This window comes from Neolamprologus brichardi, chromosome 23 (genome assembly GCF_056152115.1).
Source record: "Neolamprologus brichardi isolate AB-2024 chromosome 23, ASM5615211v1, whole genome shotgun sequence".
NCBI classification, from domain to species: Eukaryota; Metazoa; Chordata; class Actinopteri; order Cichliformes; family Cichlidae; genus Neolamprologus; species Neolamprologus brichardi.
The window spans coordinates 20,218,134-20,233,298 of NC_142125.1; the positions used below are offsets into that span (position 1 = coordinate 20,218,134).

Genomic DNA, 15,165 nt, shown 5'->3' on the forward strand with positions numbered 1-15,165 from the left:
ACTCACCAAAACTGGCCAGAAGATTAGAAAAACATTGCCTGGTTTGATGAGTATCGATTTCTGCTGCAACACTCGGATGGTACAGTTAAAACAGTTAAAAGCTGCTGTTGGTAGCATCATTTACAAACCACAGCCTACCTGAGTATCGTTGCTGACCATCTCCATCCCTTTATGAACACAGTGTACCATTTTCAGATGGCTTCTTCCGGCAGGATAACTCGATATCCCATATTTGAGTCAGCAGGTGGAAAACTTTGTTTCAAATTTATAATATTGTGACTTTATTCTTATATATACACATTCATATACACACACATGTATATATGTGTGTGTGTGTATATATATATATGTATGTGTATATATATGTGTATGTATGTATGTATATATACATATATACAGATTTCTCTCTACACACACACACACACACATCTCTGACTTCTTCTGGATGTTCTTAAAGTGTTTAAAATTATTGTCACAAATAAGTGAGAAATAAATGAATGACACATTTTTAATTTTTCGTTTTAATTAATGCTTTCTGATACAGCACGAGGTAGCCACTCGAAGTACATTTCCAAACCCTTCACCCAAACATATAACCCCTGTTTCTTTAACATCACAAGCTTCTGGAGCCTCATGATCACCTTTTCTTCAGGTCCAATGTATTGGTGGGAGGAGGACGGGTGGAGGTGGATGGGACGGATACACATGTCTGAGTAACCAGGGAGATGTGTTGGGAGATGACAGCACAGATCTGAAAAACCAAATCTGAGCAATGACGCGAACCAAACACACGGAAAAAAAAAAGTCCAGGATACATACACTCATCTCCTTACACTCCCCCTCCCAACTCCTTCATTAGGCCCACTTAAAGCTTGTGAGATGTTGCTCCGCCCTCTCTGAGAAAAAAAAAAGAAAAGATAATCTGTGGAGAAATCCCCCTGAAACCTTTCGGTTCATGGGTATAAGACTTGCGTCCTCTCACTGCATTCATCTGAGAACAGAGCAATGTGTTGATGTCACCGTCACTGATTAAAAACTCTATATACATGTGTATAACACACACACACACACACACACACACACAAATGCCCCTTTATAAAGTCAGTGCAGCATTACAGTCGTTCAGTCTGTTAAAGGCACCTGAGTTTAGCTCCAACTCGAGCTCACCAGTGTATACATAACACACACACACACACACACACAAACAGTTATTTCCCTTGCTCTGTTAAATAGATGCGATAGCACACTGGCCCGGGTGTAAAACTGTTTGCTTTCTTTGAAGGAGCTTCTGACAAATACATTCAAGATGTGTGAAAACGGGTTCCTGGAGTCTCTCGACGTCTTTGATGCAGAGAGGAAATCTGTGGAACAGCCTCTTGTCTGGCTGCTACAGACAAGAGCGCATGTCGATTAAAAAAAAAAGAAGAAAAACCACTAATGAGGGTGTTTTACTGGCTTTTACCTGAAGAGAAAAGGCTTCGCTGTCCTCACGAACACATGTCACTAAGCTGGGTCTTCCTACAGTCGCGCCAGTGTGGTGGGGAAAAAAAAGCCAGCATGATGCTCACACTGCCCTGCAGGAGTTAAATATTGTTGTGTAGTTTGTGGGTTACAATCACTTTTAAAGTGTGGCTTTGCTCCAGTTTCACTGCCGGCGTTTGTCCTGATTAATGATGCAGCGATTAGTTGAGCAACAAAACAAAACAATTTTTTTAAAAATAGCTGCTGGCATTTTTTTTAAACCTCGAGAAATTGCAAACTTGCTACACACGAAGTGAGTTTTCACCTCCGTAAACAGCAGTCAGCAAATGGATGTGTGAGAATCAGCTGCCTTTCTGACGGTCTGCAGGTGATGCAGCATTGGTGTGGTTTTAATTTGCAGCTGTAAATAACTAAAGAGCCAAAATGTGATGATGCTGATCCTGACTGTAAGCATGGAGGGAACATGTTTAGGGTGGGTGATCCCTGAGAAAGTTTGTCATGTTCATATTCATATTGGTGTCACAAAAAGACATAGATCACACTGATGTTTCTGTATCTCTTTGGAGTTCTCTATACAGTTATTTTGCATCTTGTCATGCTCATTTTGTGCTTTTTAATAATGGTTTTGCATCTCTCTGTGGTTCTTTAAAGTATCTTTGTGTTTATCATCTCGATCACTTTAATTACTCAGAGGATCTGCAGGGCACACAGAGGAATCCTGTGATCCACAGAAACACCAGGACTGTGCTCCATCAAGACGATTATTTACTTTCACCTTGTTTCATCCAGCCACAGAATGCATATAAAAGATGGACGTAACCTCTGGATCAGCCAAGCAAAGCCAAAGTGGAAGTGCCTTAAACTGCAATATTTCTAGTAGCTTGCAGCAGGCAACTTAACTGGTAAGTCAAACTGGTCAGCTTTAAGCATCACAAAAGTGACGTCACCATGGCCACGCCTAACTTTTACATAAAGCATGTGTGTTTATAAGAGGCTAAATATTTTTAAAATTTGACTTTAAAACAATCAGCAGCTCACACTGGAGAAGGTAGACTCTAAAACCCTGAACTTATTATAATAATGATACTGGGTTTTTTGTCGATCGACTAACCGCTGCAGTCATTTTTTGTCTCCCTCACACACACACACACACACACACACACAGTATCTAAGAGTGCTCCTGTCCCTGACTCTGGCTCTCCTGAGTGTCTTGCCCCCAGCCGAGGCCGTTGATGGGCGCGTGTTTGTCCCAGCTGTCCGTGTTGTGCCCATGCTTCCTCTGGTGGCGTTTGTAGTTGTCCCAGTGGCCCGTGGTGTAGCCGCACTCGCCGCATGCGTACGGCTTCTCACCCGTGTGCCGCAGCATGTGCCTCTTCAGGTTCATGCTCTGGTTGCAGGAGTAGCCGCAGATGGAACAGTGGAACGGCTTGGCGCCCGAGTGGATGCGCTCGTGACGCCGCAGGTTAGCCAAGTTCCCGCAGGCGTAGCTGCACGACGGGCACTGGTAAGGCTTCTCGCCTGTGTGCACACGCAGGTGCCGCTTGAGGTTGTCGAGATGTGAGGAGGTGTAGGGGCAGTGCGGGCAGCGGTGAGGCTTCTCCTCTGAGTGGACGTGGGAGTGGCGGGCCAGATGGTTGGGGTAGTGGGACAGGAAGGGGCAGTGAGGGCAGCGGTACAGCTTGTTGCTGCGCTGACCGCGCCGGGATCCCCGAGACACGTCCCTGCTGCAGGGAGCCCTCGAGTTGTCTTTGGAGCAACGGCGGCAAACCTGGAAAAATAACAGAGCACACAGTGAGAGGAAACATTTCCTGTGGACAGATCATACAATCAAACGGTCATTAACCAGAATCGCCGCTCCGTGGTGGTCATTAGAAAGCCTGCAGGTTTAAAACGTTCCCACAGTGGGATAGCCACCTTCAACATCAGTTTTTCCTTCCCACATTCACCAAGTGCTTGCTTATAGATGGTCATCTGATTGTTGAAGATTCTCTGGATTATTTTAGGCGCTTTACATTACAATATAAAGTCTCTTTAGGCAAGTGTTTTTGTATATTGATGCTATATAAATATAAATGAACTGAAAAGAATAAGATAATGAGGCATCTTACACATTTGTTCATCTATTAATACTTATGAGCTTTTAACTCCAGAAAAGAGAGCAGCCCTGACGTGACAAAATTGTTCACAAATCCTAATTAGCAGCAGCAGCAAGTTTTACAAAGTTTTTAAATGACAGGGACTAAAAAGTGTTCAGGCATAGGGGGGAAAAAAGAACTTGTTTAAAGGCGTGCCTGAATGAGGCTTGTAGTAAGGAAGCACTTTAATTATTCAATTTGTGTAGAACAGCGCTTGATCAGTACCAGTCCATTAACAACTAAATCATTAAGATTTAAGATTTTTCCTGTCAGGAAGTTGGTTGATCCTGCTGGGACCATAGAGAACTTGTAGATAGAGCTGAAGACACAATACGGGGTGAAAATGGCATGTATTGGAAATCTGACAAAAAAAAATTATGACAAAATTGATCAAAACCAACGAGAGAATGCCCGCCATCTGAATCTATGGTGGCCTGAACATGTGCACCACCTTAAGATTGCCACTGACTTTTTAGCTTGTGACATCAGTATGAGGGAGGAAGCCACTCTGCTATCGTTAATGTAAACTGGGAAAATGTGGAAGTTTGTGGTGGGTGGAGCTTCTGTTTTTCTGTTTGTCGTGGAAACAAACTACACATTGTACAACCCCTCATTTCATCCTAAAGTTTACAGAGGATCTTTCAAAGAAAACCAGCTTTGTTTTGGTAAACAAACCTGTCCTCCATCGCCCTCCACCTCTCCCTCTGCCTTGTCGCCCTCTAGGTCGGACTCCTCCAGGGTGAGGCCGCACACCCGGCAGCAGAGCGGGAAGAGGAGGACTGGAAGGGGGCCAGAGGGGGAGCCGAGTCCTCCCAACGTCTGGAGGTAAGCAGAGTCCTGGGACACTCGCAGGGTCAGGTCTGACATGACTGCAGACACATAGGGAAGCATTCAAAATGCAAAGTTGTTTGGATCATTATTAGCTGCAGTGTAAACACGTTCTTCTAGATGTTCCCCATCATGCAGTTCAGTTTTAGGTCACTGAGCACTAAGCCAGAGAGAATTTCTCTTCCTCATTTTGCCGACTTGCTTCCTCTTTTCTGCTCTGCTCACTGCTTCCAAGATGAGAAATCTTCCCCTCAGAAAAAGTTCTTCTTTTTTTTTTTTTTTAATTCAGAGTTGTCAAATCTCCAAAATGCAAACCCTCCGCATGTCATCAAACCTCTGCTCTGGGTTTGTGATATTTCCAGGTTTTGAGTGTGCTTTCAATCTAAAAATTTCTACATAAAGAACAGCTTAAAAAGCCTGGTTAGTTTTTATCACAAAACTACAGGAATACCACAGGATATATGTGAGCATTTTGCTAAATGGGAAATGCAGGCGTCATGTGTGTGTTTGTGGGGCTTGACCCAAACAAGCAACAAAGTGAGCACATCTCACGGTTCCGTCACAAAGACACTAAATTGTAGTAAGAGCCTTTAAAAACAGAATTACTAAGAGACTCGACATCAGACTGGTTTCCTTTATCAAAAAGAGATGCATGTGACTATAACCAACAGACAAACACACGAACATTTAATCAACTGATAATGAAAAACTGAATACCCAACATGTGGTCACACTGAAGCTGAAATCTATTGCTGCTGTTATAATGATGATTTCACAATGACACAATACCCATGCTTCACTCTTAGATCTGCAGTGTTTCCCCTGCCTTTCCCTCGGAGGGCAGTCCCCAACCCCTCCAACCAGAACCTCCCACAAACATCAGAGAGAGAGAGAGAGAGAGAGAGAGAGAGAGAGAGAGAGAGAGAGAGAGAGAGACAGAGAGAAAGAGAGAGAGAGAGAGAGACAGAGAGAGAACAAAACAAAATATACACATCTCATACACATATATAAGTGTTATGTAGACATATTTGAAATTAAATTACATCTAAAGTAAGACAACACTAACTTTAAGGTTTACAATTTTATATGTTTTAATATATTCTAACAAGAATTCTTATCATTCATTAAAAATGGATATCATCACAGCTTTATCTCCTGACACTAAGCCACACAAATGTGCTGTTGTTCATCTAGGATTGTATTTACATCATTTTAAAACCTAAGGAGTTAATGGCTAAGTGACTCCCCTTTTTACATGGCTAAATCACTGATGCTAAAAAACATAACACGGTTGGGGGCCAGGTAATATTTTCAAAGTTTTCAAATTGGCTGGAAGAGCCACTTTTACACCAGTTCATTCATTTGCAGCATGTTTTAAGTTGTTAAGAAACAAAGCATATAATGCATGTCTGTGTTATTGCTCGTGGTGTACACCTTTGCCACAGACCAGATAATTTTTCATTACATCATGGCAAGAAAGAGGGTGTGCTTCCTTTATCACATGACTCTATGTTATTCACCTAACCTGTCACAGTCCACAGAGCACACTGGAGCACTGGTGACACCAACTTTACCCAAACTGAAAACAAGTCATTACTGTAAATGCATTACAAGAAAAATCCCATAAACAGGTGTTAATCGGTCTAAAATCCCTGAGGAGAACTTTTCCAGGAAGCCTCCAAACCCACCAAATAGGGAAACACTGAACAAAAAGACATCGCTGTGACTTCTCCTAAATGACTGCTTTTTCACATTAGTGGCACACCCTGCTACGTAGACGATCTGAAAATGTTATTTATACTGATGATGATGAACTGAGTTTTCAGTCCAAAGGTGAAATATATAAAAGTTAGTTGTCAGATTAGCAATCAGAAAGAGTTTCCTTCAAAGTGATTAAAAAAGAGAGAGAAGCTGCAGGCAGCCTGTGAAATTATTGATTAACAAACTTGTTTTAACACAAATTTATCAGCTTTTTAACTCTGAGACCATAATTAATGTAAAGGTTTGTGTTTACTCACCTTCTTCAGCATCACCGTTTGCCTTTTTCCGTCTTCCCCGTCTTTTCTCCTTCTCCCTCCTCTGCGGCCTCTCCTGTGTGTGCATGCGTTGGTGTCTGCGCAGGTTGCCGAGGGAGCTGCAGGCGTAGCTGCACTGGTGGCACCTGTACGGTTTCTCCCCGGTGTGTGTGCGCGCGTGGCGCTGCAGGTTGACGAGCTGGGCTGAGGCGTAGGGGCAGACGGGGCAGCGGTATGGCTTCTGGCCGTCATGGGTCCGCATGTGGCGTTTGAGATGGTTGGAGTAGCGCGAGGTAAAGGTGCACAGCGAACAGGAGTACAGTTTAGGGGTGGGGTCCGCAACACCGCTGGCTTTGTCTACGTTTCTCCTCTTCCTTTCGGAGCTGCCGCCGAGGGATCTATCGGACAGGTTGGAACCGTCCAACTGAGAGGAGTCGATGGAGGTGCCATGCTGGAGGCCCTCCTCACAGGAGAGACAATAAAGCTCTGCCCCTAGGTCGAGTCCTACACCTGGAATGAAATATATCGCATTTTCTAATGTTAAAATAATTAAAACAATATTAATATTAAACAATATTATATTGATTCAGAACAAACAAAGTAAAAACAAACCTCTGCAGCCATTTGTACTGATCTAACCTAGGCATTTGACACAGTGGATGATAAATCTTAAAGCAAAGACTTGTCACAGCAGGGCGGTTCATGAGGAAAAGCAACCCCCCTGTGCCCGATGGTTTAAAAATGATTTATCAGGCAGGTTCCAGTGTGTGCAGGAATCACATTTACATCTGTTTCATGTAATTAAAGGGGTGCCCCAGAGTTCAATTCTAGGACCACTGTTATTTATTGTACATACACATAGCAAAAAGCCACCGTATGGGCAGTTTTTTCCAGGCCTGCAGCCCCTTTTCAAATTTTTTATTCTGTATTTAGAGGTTTGTGGAACAACATTTGGCCTCAGTTACAAATTTTGGGATGAGACAGCACAGAGTTTCACTGACACTGGCCTCACCCATTAAGGAGGAAATTGGGTACATACATACGCTACAATCATTATGTTGGGCATATTATAGTCAAACTTTAATTTTTATCATAATCTACTCATCTGCACATACTCCAATAACCAGGCTCTCTACAATAACCTTTTAATACAGTACAGCACAACCTGATGATAAACTTTTCATGTATTCCTACAGTTCTGAGTTTGAGTTAGTATATTAATACATTTATGCAGAATTACAATTGATTACTCTTTCTTGTTTACACCTACCAGTCAGTAACCAGTGAGAAAACTAAAACTGGTCTTTTATTTTACATTGAGTTGTGTCTGCTCTCTGAGGCAAGAAATAGACTTGCTGTTTCCACGTTAATGTCAGTGGTGGACTATGTAGATGTGACTCATATGCATGTGTGTTCATGTGCTTACATATGCTGGATTCTATCCATCATAGAGTTGTGAGATGTCCTGGACACTAAACTCAAATCAAAGAAGTGAAAATATTCCAATATCACTTTGTGCCCAGGTCTTTTTTATTTTTAACTCCACATGTAAACAGCCTGGCATGTTATAGTCAGTCAGTAGTTACCAAGATCTAAGCCTGCCCCCAAAGGTGTGTCTCCCAGAAGCTGACCACATCCCTTACAGGAGAGGAACGCTGGGAAGGTGGAGTCTGTCGGTGCTGACGAGTCGTCCTCCACACTTAGAGAGAAGACAGTCATACCTGAAGAAGAACACAGGGTTAAACAGACAGTTGCTTCGACCTCTGAGGAGAAAAATTCAACTCTCATGGGGTTTGAGGAAATACTTAAAAACTTAATTTATTACAGGAATGATTTATATATTTATGCTGGCAGCTGAGGCACGCTGAACTCACTTCTCCTGAGTGAGGTGTTGCAACTCAGAAGGAAATCAGCACCATCAGCACTGAAACAGGAATAGACACAACCTGGTTTGCCTCTTATCTGTAGTTATTTTTATTTAATTTAATAACTATACAGTACTCTCTGTATATAGTAACCATTGTCCTTAATGTACATATGTAAGAAAAATTGTGTATGTTTCTGTTCTGTGTCCTGTTTGTTTGTATATGTGTCTTTTTGGCTGCTGTTACAACCAAATTTCCCCTTGTGGGACAATTAAAGGATTATTCTATTCTATGTCAAAACAAGAAACAACATGACAACTTAAGTTAGTCAGTTGGAGAATCTACTTCTCCGAGCTCCTAACATAGCGATGAAATGTCTTTGCCCTCTATACATCAGCCTGTACCATAAGTGACATCACAAAAGCTGCACCAGCTTTCGACTTCTTCTACTCCTACACCAGCACTGATGCTAAGATTATTTCTGAGTGGTGACACCGGTGGTTCGGGCAAAGAGGGAGTCCTTTACAACTCAGTTGCAAGTATGGACCAGTGAGGACTTCACAGTTGGTGCACGAACGCCACCTGCATGCTCAGTCGTTCATTGCTCTTTCACTACAGCATCATCTATGGAAGCCCAGACAAGTTAAAAAGTGAAAATACTGCATACTTTTCATTTTAGCTCAACATTTGTGACTCTTTAACTTGGCTTCAAATGTGAATTTTAAAATCTATAAGCTATTTTCAGCTTCTCCTTTACCACAAGGGGTCACCACAGTGGTTAGCGCCACACATTTTATTTGGCAGATTTTTACACTCTACGCATTTCACTTACCCAGTGATAAACTAATAATGCAGACTAATTACCCAATAATGCATTCAGCTTACATTCTGTTTAACTTTCTAAATTTTTAATTAGCAAACATTTGACTTTTTAACTTGCGCTACAGACAGTAACGAAATGGGTTTGCATATTATTTCACTTTCAACAAACTCAGAGACAAACTTATGGTACAAAGTACCATAAACTCAAAATCTTAAATATGGAAAGCACATCAGTTTGAACTTGTAAGTCTTTTCGAGCCCGATCATCAAAGGGACCATACCTCGCCTGATTATCAGGAATTGGGAGAACAATGTTTAAAATATTGTGTGAGCACAGGGTCAATGCTTCAGTCAAAACAGAGAGAAAAACTTAATAAAAACATGTGAAATGTTTAAATATGTGGCTTGCTTTCCAACCCAGTGTATGTAAAAACCTGTGTGTGTGTTACTGACCAGACTCTCTATCCAGCCCCATGATCTCCGAGTCTCCAAACTCCAGCTCGCCGCTCAGCAGGAAGTCGCTGTCCAAAACGAGACAGCCCGGCTCACACACGACTGCCCCATCCTCAGAGTCCACTGAGTGCAAACAGACACACAAACATTTCTCATAATTTCCTGTATAAACACACCTGACCAAATGAAGACAAACGCCAAGCCCAGCTTCCAGCTTCCACCTGAGGGTGTTAAAAAGTCTAGGTTTCACTCAAGGGTTTCCCTTTGTGATACGAGCTGTAAAACTGTGAAAATCTGACACAAACATCAACATCTCTTCTCTTTATGTAACAAATTTTCATTTCCTTTTTAAAAAACAAACAACAACCCCCCCCCGCCCCCCCCCCCAAAAAAAACAAAAAAAAACAAAACCCAGACACATTTATAGATTGCAGGGTTGTTGTTGTTTTTTTTTTCAAAAATCAGGCTCATGTTTCACATACACATGTTTTTTTTTTGTTTTGAAATTTGGCTGCAGAGAACACATTTGATAAACGGGACAGAAGACAGCCGATAACAGAGTTTGTGCTCGAAAACACACAAAAAGAAGAAGAAGAAGAAGGATAACAGCAAAGGAGGTGGAGAGGAAACAAGAAGGAAATCGGTGAGCGTGAGATAAGTGCTGAGGAGGAAGAGCAGTGGGGTGAGGAACGAGGCTGAGAGGGTCAGGAAGAGGAAGACGAGTCGAACACAGAACTGATGATACAGGACATTTTTATACTCTTAAACCTCTGAGCGGACATTTGTTGACCCAGCTTAGAGCAATTCTAACTTTTAATGTCACAAAGAAAATAAAAACTTACTAATAATTAAAAATATTTACACTAAACATTAAGGAAACTTAAAATTATTCTCTTTATTCCCATTTTCCTGAGCTTTAATTTGAAACCTACAAAACCTACTTTTTCAAACAGTTTGCATAACTATTAACAGTAGTTAAGCGTGGAAAATTATTCTGCTGCGGTTTTTCTGACCTATTTGTTTTTTAGAGGTCAATGACAAACACTGGCTAATGTAATCTTTAATAATTAGCTTTTTAATCATAACTAAAAAGTAATTAGAATTTAAGGTTCTGAGACATTTACTAAGACAAGAAAAACGAATTCAGGAAAAATATGGGGTGCTTTTGCAGATTTATTTAGATTAATTTAGAAAATTAAGATGTTTTTCCTTCTCAAAATGGGCCTCTGGAGGCCAATACACACATCCAATTAAGGCAAAAGTCTGAGTTTTCCTGTCATTTCAGGCTATTTTAAATGTGAAGATTAGGCCTAAGTAAACTAAACCCTGCTAAAAAAAAAGAATAAGTGAAAAACATTTATATGAGACACTTGATTTCTGTTTGGTTGAAACCTTTTTAGTAGGAACCAAAAATATAAAAACAGAAGCAATCGTTAGCTGCAGACCAGCAGCCAGAGGACAGAAAGTAACAAACACCACAACACATTAAAATTTTTTCAAACGAATTCAAGCTGCACTGTGACTGCTCCTTGCATCGACTAAAGAAAACAAAGATGCTGTATGACAAGTTTAAGGCTGTGCAGGTGAGTAGGAATTAAGAAGGTAAAAGGGTTTCAAAAGGGTTATAAGGACATTTCCAAGTTATACATTCTACAGAGACAGAGATTATCCACAAATGGAAGACATTTAAGACAGCTGCCAGTCTTCCCAGGAGTGGAAATCGCAGCAAATTCACCCCAGTGTCAGACTGTGCAAGGCCCAGAGAAAATACAAAAAACCCTAAGAGCTTCATCTCAGATTCTACAGGCCTCGGTTACCTTAGTTAAATGTCTATGACAGCACAATTAGAAAAAGACTGATCAACTGTGGCTTGTTTGCAAGAACTGCCAGGCACCGAAAGCCTCTTCTCTCATGACACGACGGCACAGCTTAGATTTCCAAAGCTGCAAATCACAATACTTCTGGAACTTCTGTAAGTCCTTTGCACAGCAAGATCAAAATCAAACTCAGCATATCAGCACAAACATCTCATAACAGCTGTCAGCGTGGTGGTGGAAGGGTCATGATTTGGACTTATTATACAGACAGGACCTGGACAGCTTGCAGTCATTGACTCAACCATGAACTCTTCTGTATACCAAAGTATTCTACAGTCAAACATGAGGCTGTCTGTGTGACAGCTAAAGATTATTTTACGTTATTGGTACAAACAGGGTCATTCAACTAAATAATGATCCCAAGCCCTGCAACAAATCTTAAATGAATACCTGCATACCTCAATGAACTGGAGCAACACTGTGAAGAAGAATGTTACAGACGGATAAAATCACACAGAAAATGATTATTTGAAGTTGTAGTTGATAAAGCTGGTTCTGCAAGCTACTGCTAAGAGTCCTGTTTAAAGTCTTTTAGTTTTCCAACAAGTCTGCAGGCAGGTAATGTGAGTTAAGACCCAACATCTTACAAATCCCAGATATTTTAGGTTTTCCTGCATTAATATTCCTCCTTTTATTGAAGGTTATGGAGTTCAGTTTTACAGAAGCTTTGGTTCAACTGTGCGATCATTCTTTCAGATAACACTGCTGTGATTGTGTCAGACGTCCAGAAGCTACTTGAGCTGCAGTTAGACTTTGAATGCGAGTAATTTGAATACAAGGATGTACTGGCCTTTTTTTCCTCTGAGCCCCTGCTCACATGCTCACAAGTACACTCCCATCTAGTGCCTGTTTAAATATGTACATCATTAGAAATCTGAGAAGGTCAACAGGTGACTTCAGGTCTCCTAAATCCAGTATTCTCTTTTTTTAAGCTGACTCATGCCCACGCAGTGAAGCAAATGTAAACAAAGGGAGGTGAGCGTTCTACAGGTGACACGTGGGAGGAGAGGAAAACAAAAGAAACTGGAGACACAACTAAAACCTAAAAACGTCTTCTGGCCCCTGTTAATAATAAAGGTGAGGGTGCACAGGAAACCAAGGGGAATGACAGAAATCATACAGGAAGCTGTGAAAGAAAGAGAGGAAGAACGAAGGGGGGGAGCAGGGGGAGGTCAGGTAGGGAGCCTGCGAAGAGGAAGTGGAGATCGGAAGCAGAGAGGAGGTGGAGAATCCAAGTGAGCCAGAACAGTCAGGATGAGATAACAGATAAACACATCTGCTTAAAGGACAACATGTCTTCAGCAGTCTTCCTCTCAGAGAGATAAAGAGGAAAGGACTCGAGGACCAGTCAGGCAACTTTTAACATGACTGTATCCCTCAGAAATGTGTCTAACTTTATAAAAATGCATTTAAAGTGGACCAATACCCAGCAAAGACTCATTGCCTTATTCTATGGCAGTGATTTAAGATTCATCCGGACAGAAAGGCAGCAAAGAGCTGGAAGTAAACAGCTGGACTTACGTTTCACCGGCTGCGGGTTGGACTGTTTTCTCCGCGGCATCTTCGCCTCTCTTCAGCACGGATCCTGCGCTGTTTTCGCGGTGACACCTCCGACACTCTGCGGGCTCTAGTCCGTCCGTCCAGCAAGAGAGGCAGCCAGCTAGCTAACTGCATGTCATCCTCATCATCACCTCCTTCCTCTTCCTCTTCCTCCAACGGACAGCAGTAGCGGCGGAGTCATCGCCACCATCTAACGCCTGAAGCGGAAGGCGTACACCGGCAACAGCACCAATTAAAAAGACCCACACCTTCCCTAAATTATTACATTACACTTTGCAGCTATATTCAGTTCACAATAAACTTTAAAAACACACCAATCCATTTAAATTCATCACCGTGGCTCATTCTTTGTTATTGTTTCGCAGTAAGTAGCCGGAGCCATCTTGCTAGCCAGCGAGCCAACCGGCTAAAATCAACACTGTAATCTAACTCTCGCTTTTAGCTCACACTAAAAATAAAACTTAATGAAGTCGAAGACACTCCACCGAACAACTTACCTGTGATAATGTCTCTTAAAATACCGCGGGTGAAAATGCAGTTAAACTATTCTCAAAACACTCTTTTTGTTGTTGCCAAACACACACAGCGCCACTACGCCGGGTCCGGGCTCTATGTGACGTCACCGAAAGACGCAGGGGATTGTGGGAATAGTAGTCCTTACTGTGTTTACCAACCTCAAATGACCTCTACATATTATCAATGGAAGTTTGTCTCTGCCACCTCAAAAACAGTAAAATCTCTGTATTTCAACATACAAACCCTGAATTTTAACTTAGGTGTGGTGGAAAAAATAATTCTTTACATATGTATATATCTATAGCTAAATAATAACAATAATGTTTTCTTTTGTTTGTTAGTGTTTTTGGTTTTGGTTTTTCAATGTGAGAAACAAGCTCCCTCAAATTTGAGGTAATCTTGCAATTTTTTCCTCACACAAAAAAAAAATTGGACAATTCATGTATGTTTATGTAATAACAAGAGCAATAATAATAACAATAATAATAATTATTATTATGCAAAGAATGCTGTATTGTATAGAAATCTGTCTTCCTATAATGTTTAGAAGACAATCATTTGATGTCCTAGAGATGACTAACAAGAGTTTAATGTTGTGGATTTGTAAAAATAAATAAAGTTAAAAAATGTGAAGTTGTGAAAAGGAACACAAAAGGCACAGAAATACCACAAAGATTCAGCAATAGGTTCATTTTATTGTCAAAATATTCAACAAAAACCTCAAAAAGAGATAATCCTCTGGTGTTTGTACCACTGCAGACATATATGTTGTTTTAAGTTAAGGTAGTTGATGCCAACACAAATTACAAAATGCAAGAACATATATTTTGCATGATGCTTTTGCTTGAATACATTAAATTAATGAATAGATATCATACAATTGTGATAAACATACCGTGAAATTTACATTAAAACAGTTTATCAATAGGAGAGGTTTTTTTAAAGACCCTATGCATATACAGTTCTAAGTGTCAGGTAGGTTTAACTAACGTAAAAAAAAAATCATATCCTTTTATTCTGTCAGCTATTATTTTTCTGTATGTACAAGCTCTGAATACTTTGACATTTCATCAGTAAAAATGTTTGTGTTGTTAAACTAGAAAAAATAATGAGGTGAATAAGGTGTATTTTATAGGTTGCTGTTCTCTAGTCAGTCACTCAGGCAACATTACTCAGGAGAGATCAAGGCCTGAGTAGAAATCATTGAGGGGTTAAGTGTCAGTCAAAGACTGGCTAAGAAAGAAATCATCTATATAGCTGTGTTGCACACATTTATCTTTATATCTTCAGACTTTCTTTTTTAATACTCAAAATTCTGCCACCTATTCAGGATAACACTACACAATTGAAAAAGAAAAAGAGAAAAACATATTCCTTTAACTTGATAATTGTTCCTTAAGAAGAATCTAGAATCCTCTACAATGTTAAAATATTAAATGAATGAAACTTCAGGAGTTTGCATTACACACTGTATTTCTAAAAAACAAACAAAACTGGGTTAATTCAATTCAGTGGGAAATTTCATTTGTTTTAAGTATGGGACCAACAAAGGATCAAAAGCAGTCTTTCATTTTTGGGATCCTTAACTGTCAAGTGGAGCAATGGCAGCAAT

At 40.7% G+C, this 15,165-nt stretch overlaps 1 protein-coding gene across 3 annotated transcripts; it reads right to left on the reverse strand.

Annotated features, from left to right (window-relative positions):
• Positions 1-505: 505 nt before the first annotated feature.
• znf513b (zinc finger protein 513b) lies at positions 506-13,656 on the reverse strand. 3 transcript variants are annotated; one of them, XM_006800283.3, is made up of 7 exons: positions 13,535-13,656; positions 12,999-13,234; positions 9,601-9,723; positions 8,104-8,181; positions 6,464-6,970; positions 4,293-4,486; positions 506-3,250 (listed from the first exon to the last, which is right to left on the reverse strand). In XM_006800283.3, the coding sequence occupies exons 2-7, from the start codon at positions 13,036-13,038 to the stop codon at positions 2,651-2,653; spliced, it is 1,542 nt and encodes a 513-aa protein (XP_006800346.1). In that variant the 5' UTR covers positions 13,039-13,234; positions 13,535-13,656; the 3' UTR covers positions 506-2,650. The 3 variants fall into 3 exon arrangements, with proteins under 3 accessions (XP_006800346.1, XP_006800345.1, XP_087692574.1); XM_006800282.3 differs by having other exon boundaries at positions 8,047-8,181; XM_087836448.1 differs by lacking the exons at positions 9,601-9,723; positions 12,999-13,234; positions 13,535-13,656 and adding an exon at positions 8,335-8,432 and having other exon boundaries at positions 8,047-8,181.
• Between the last annotated feature and the right edge of the window lie 1,509 nt (positions 13,657-15,165).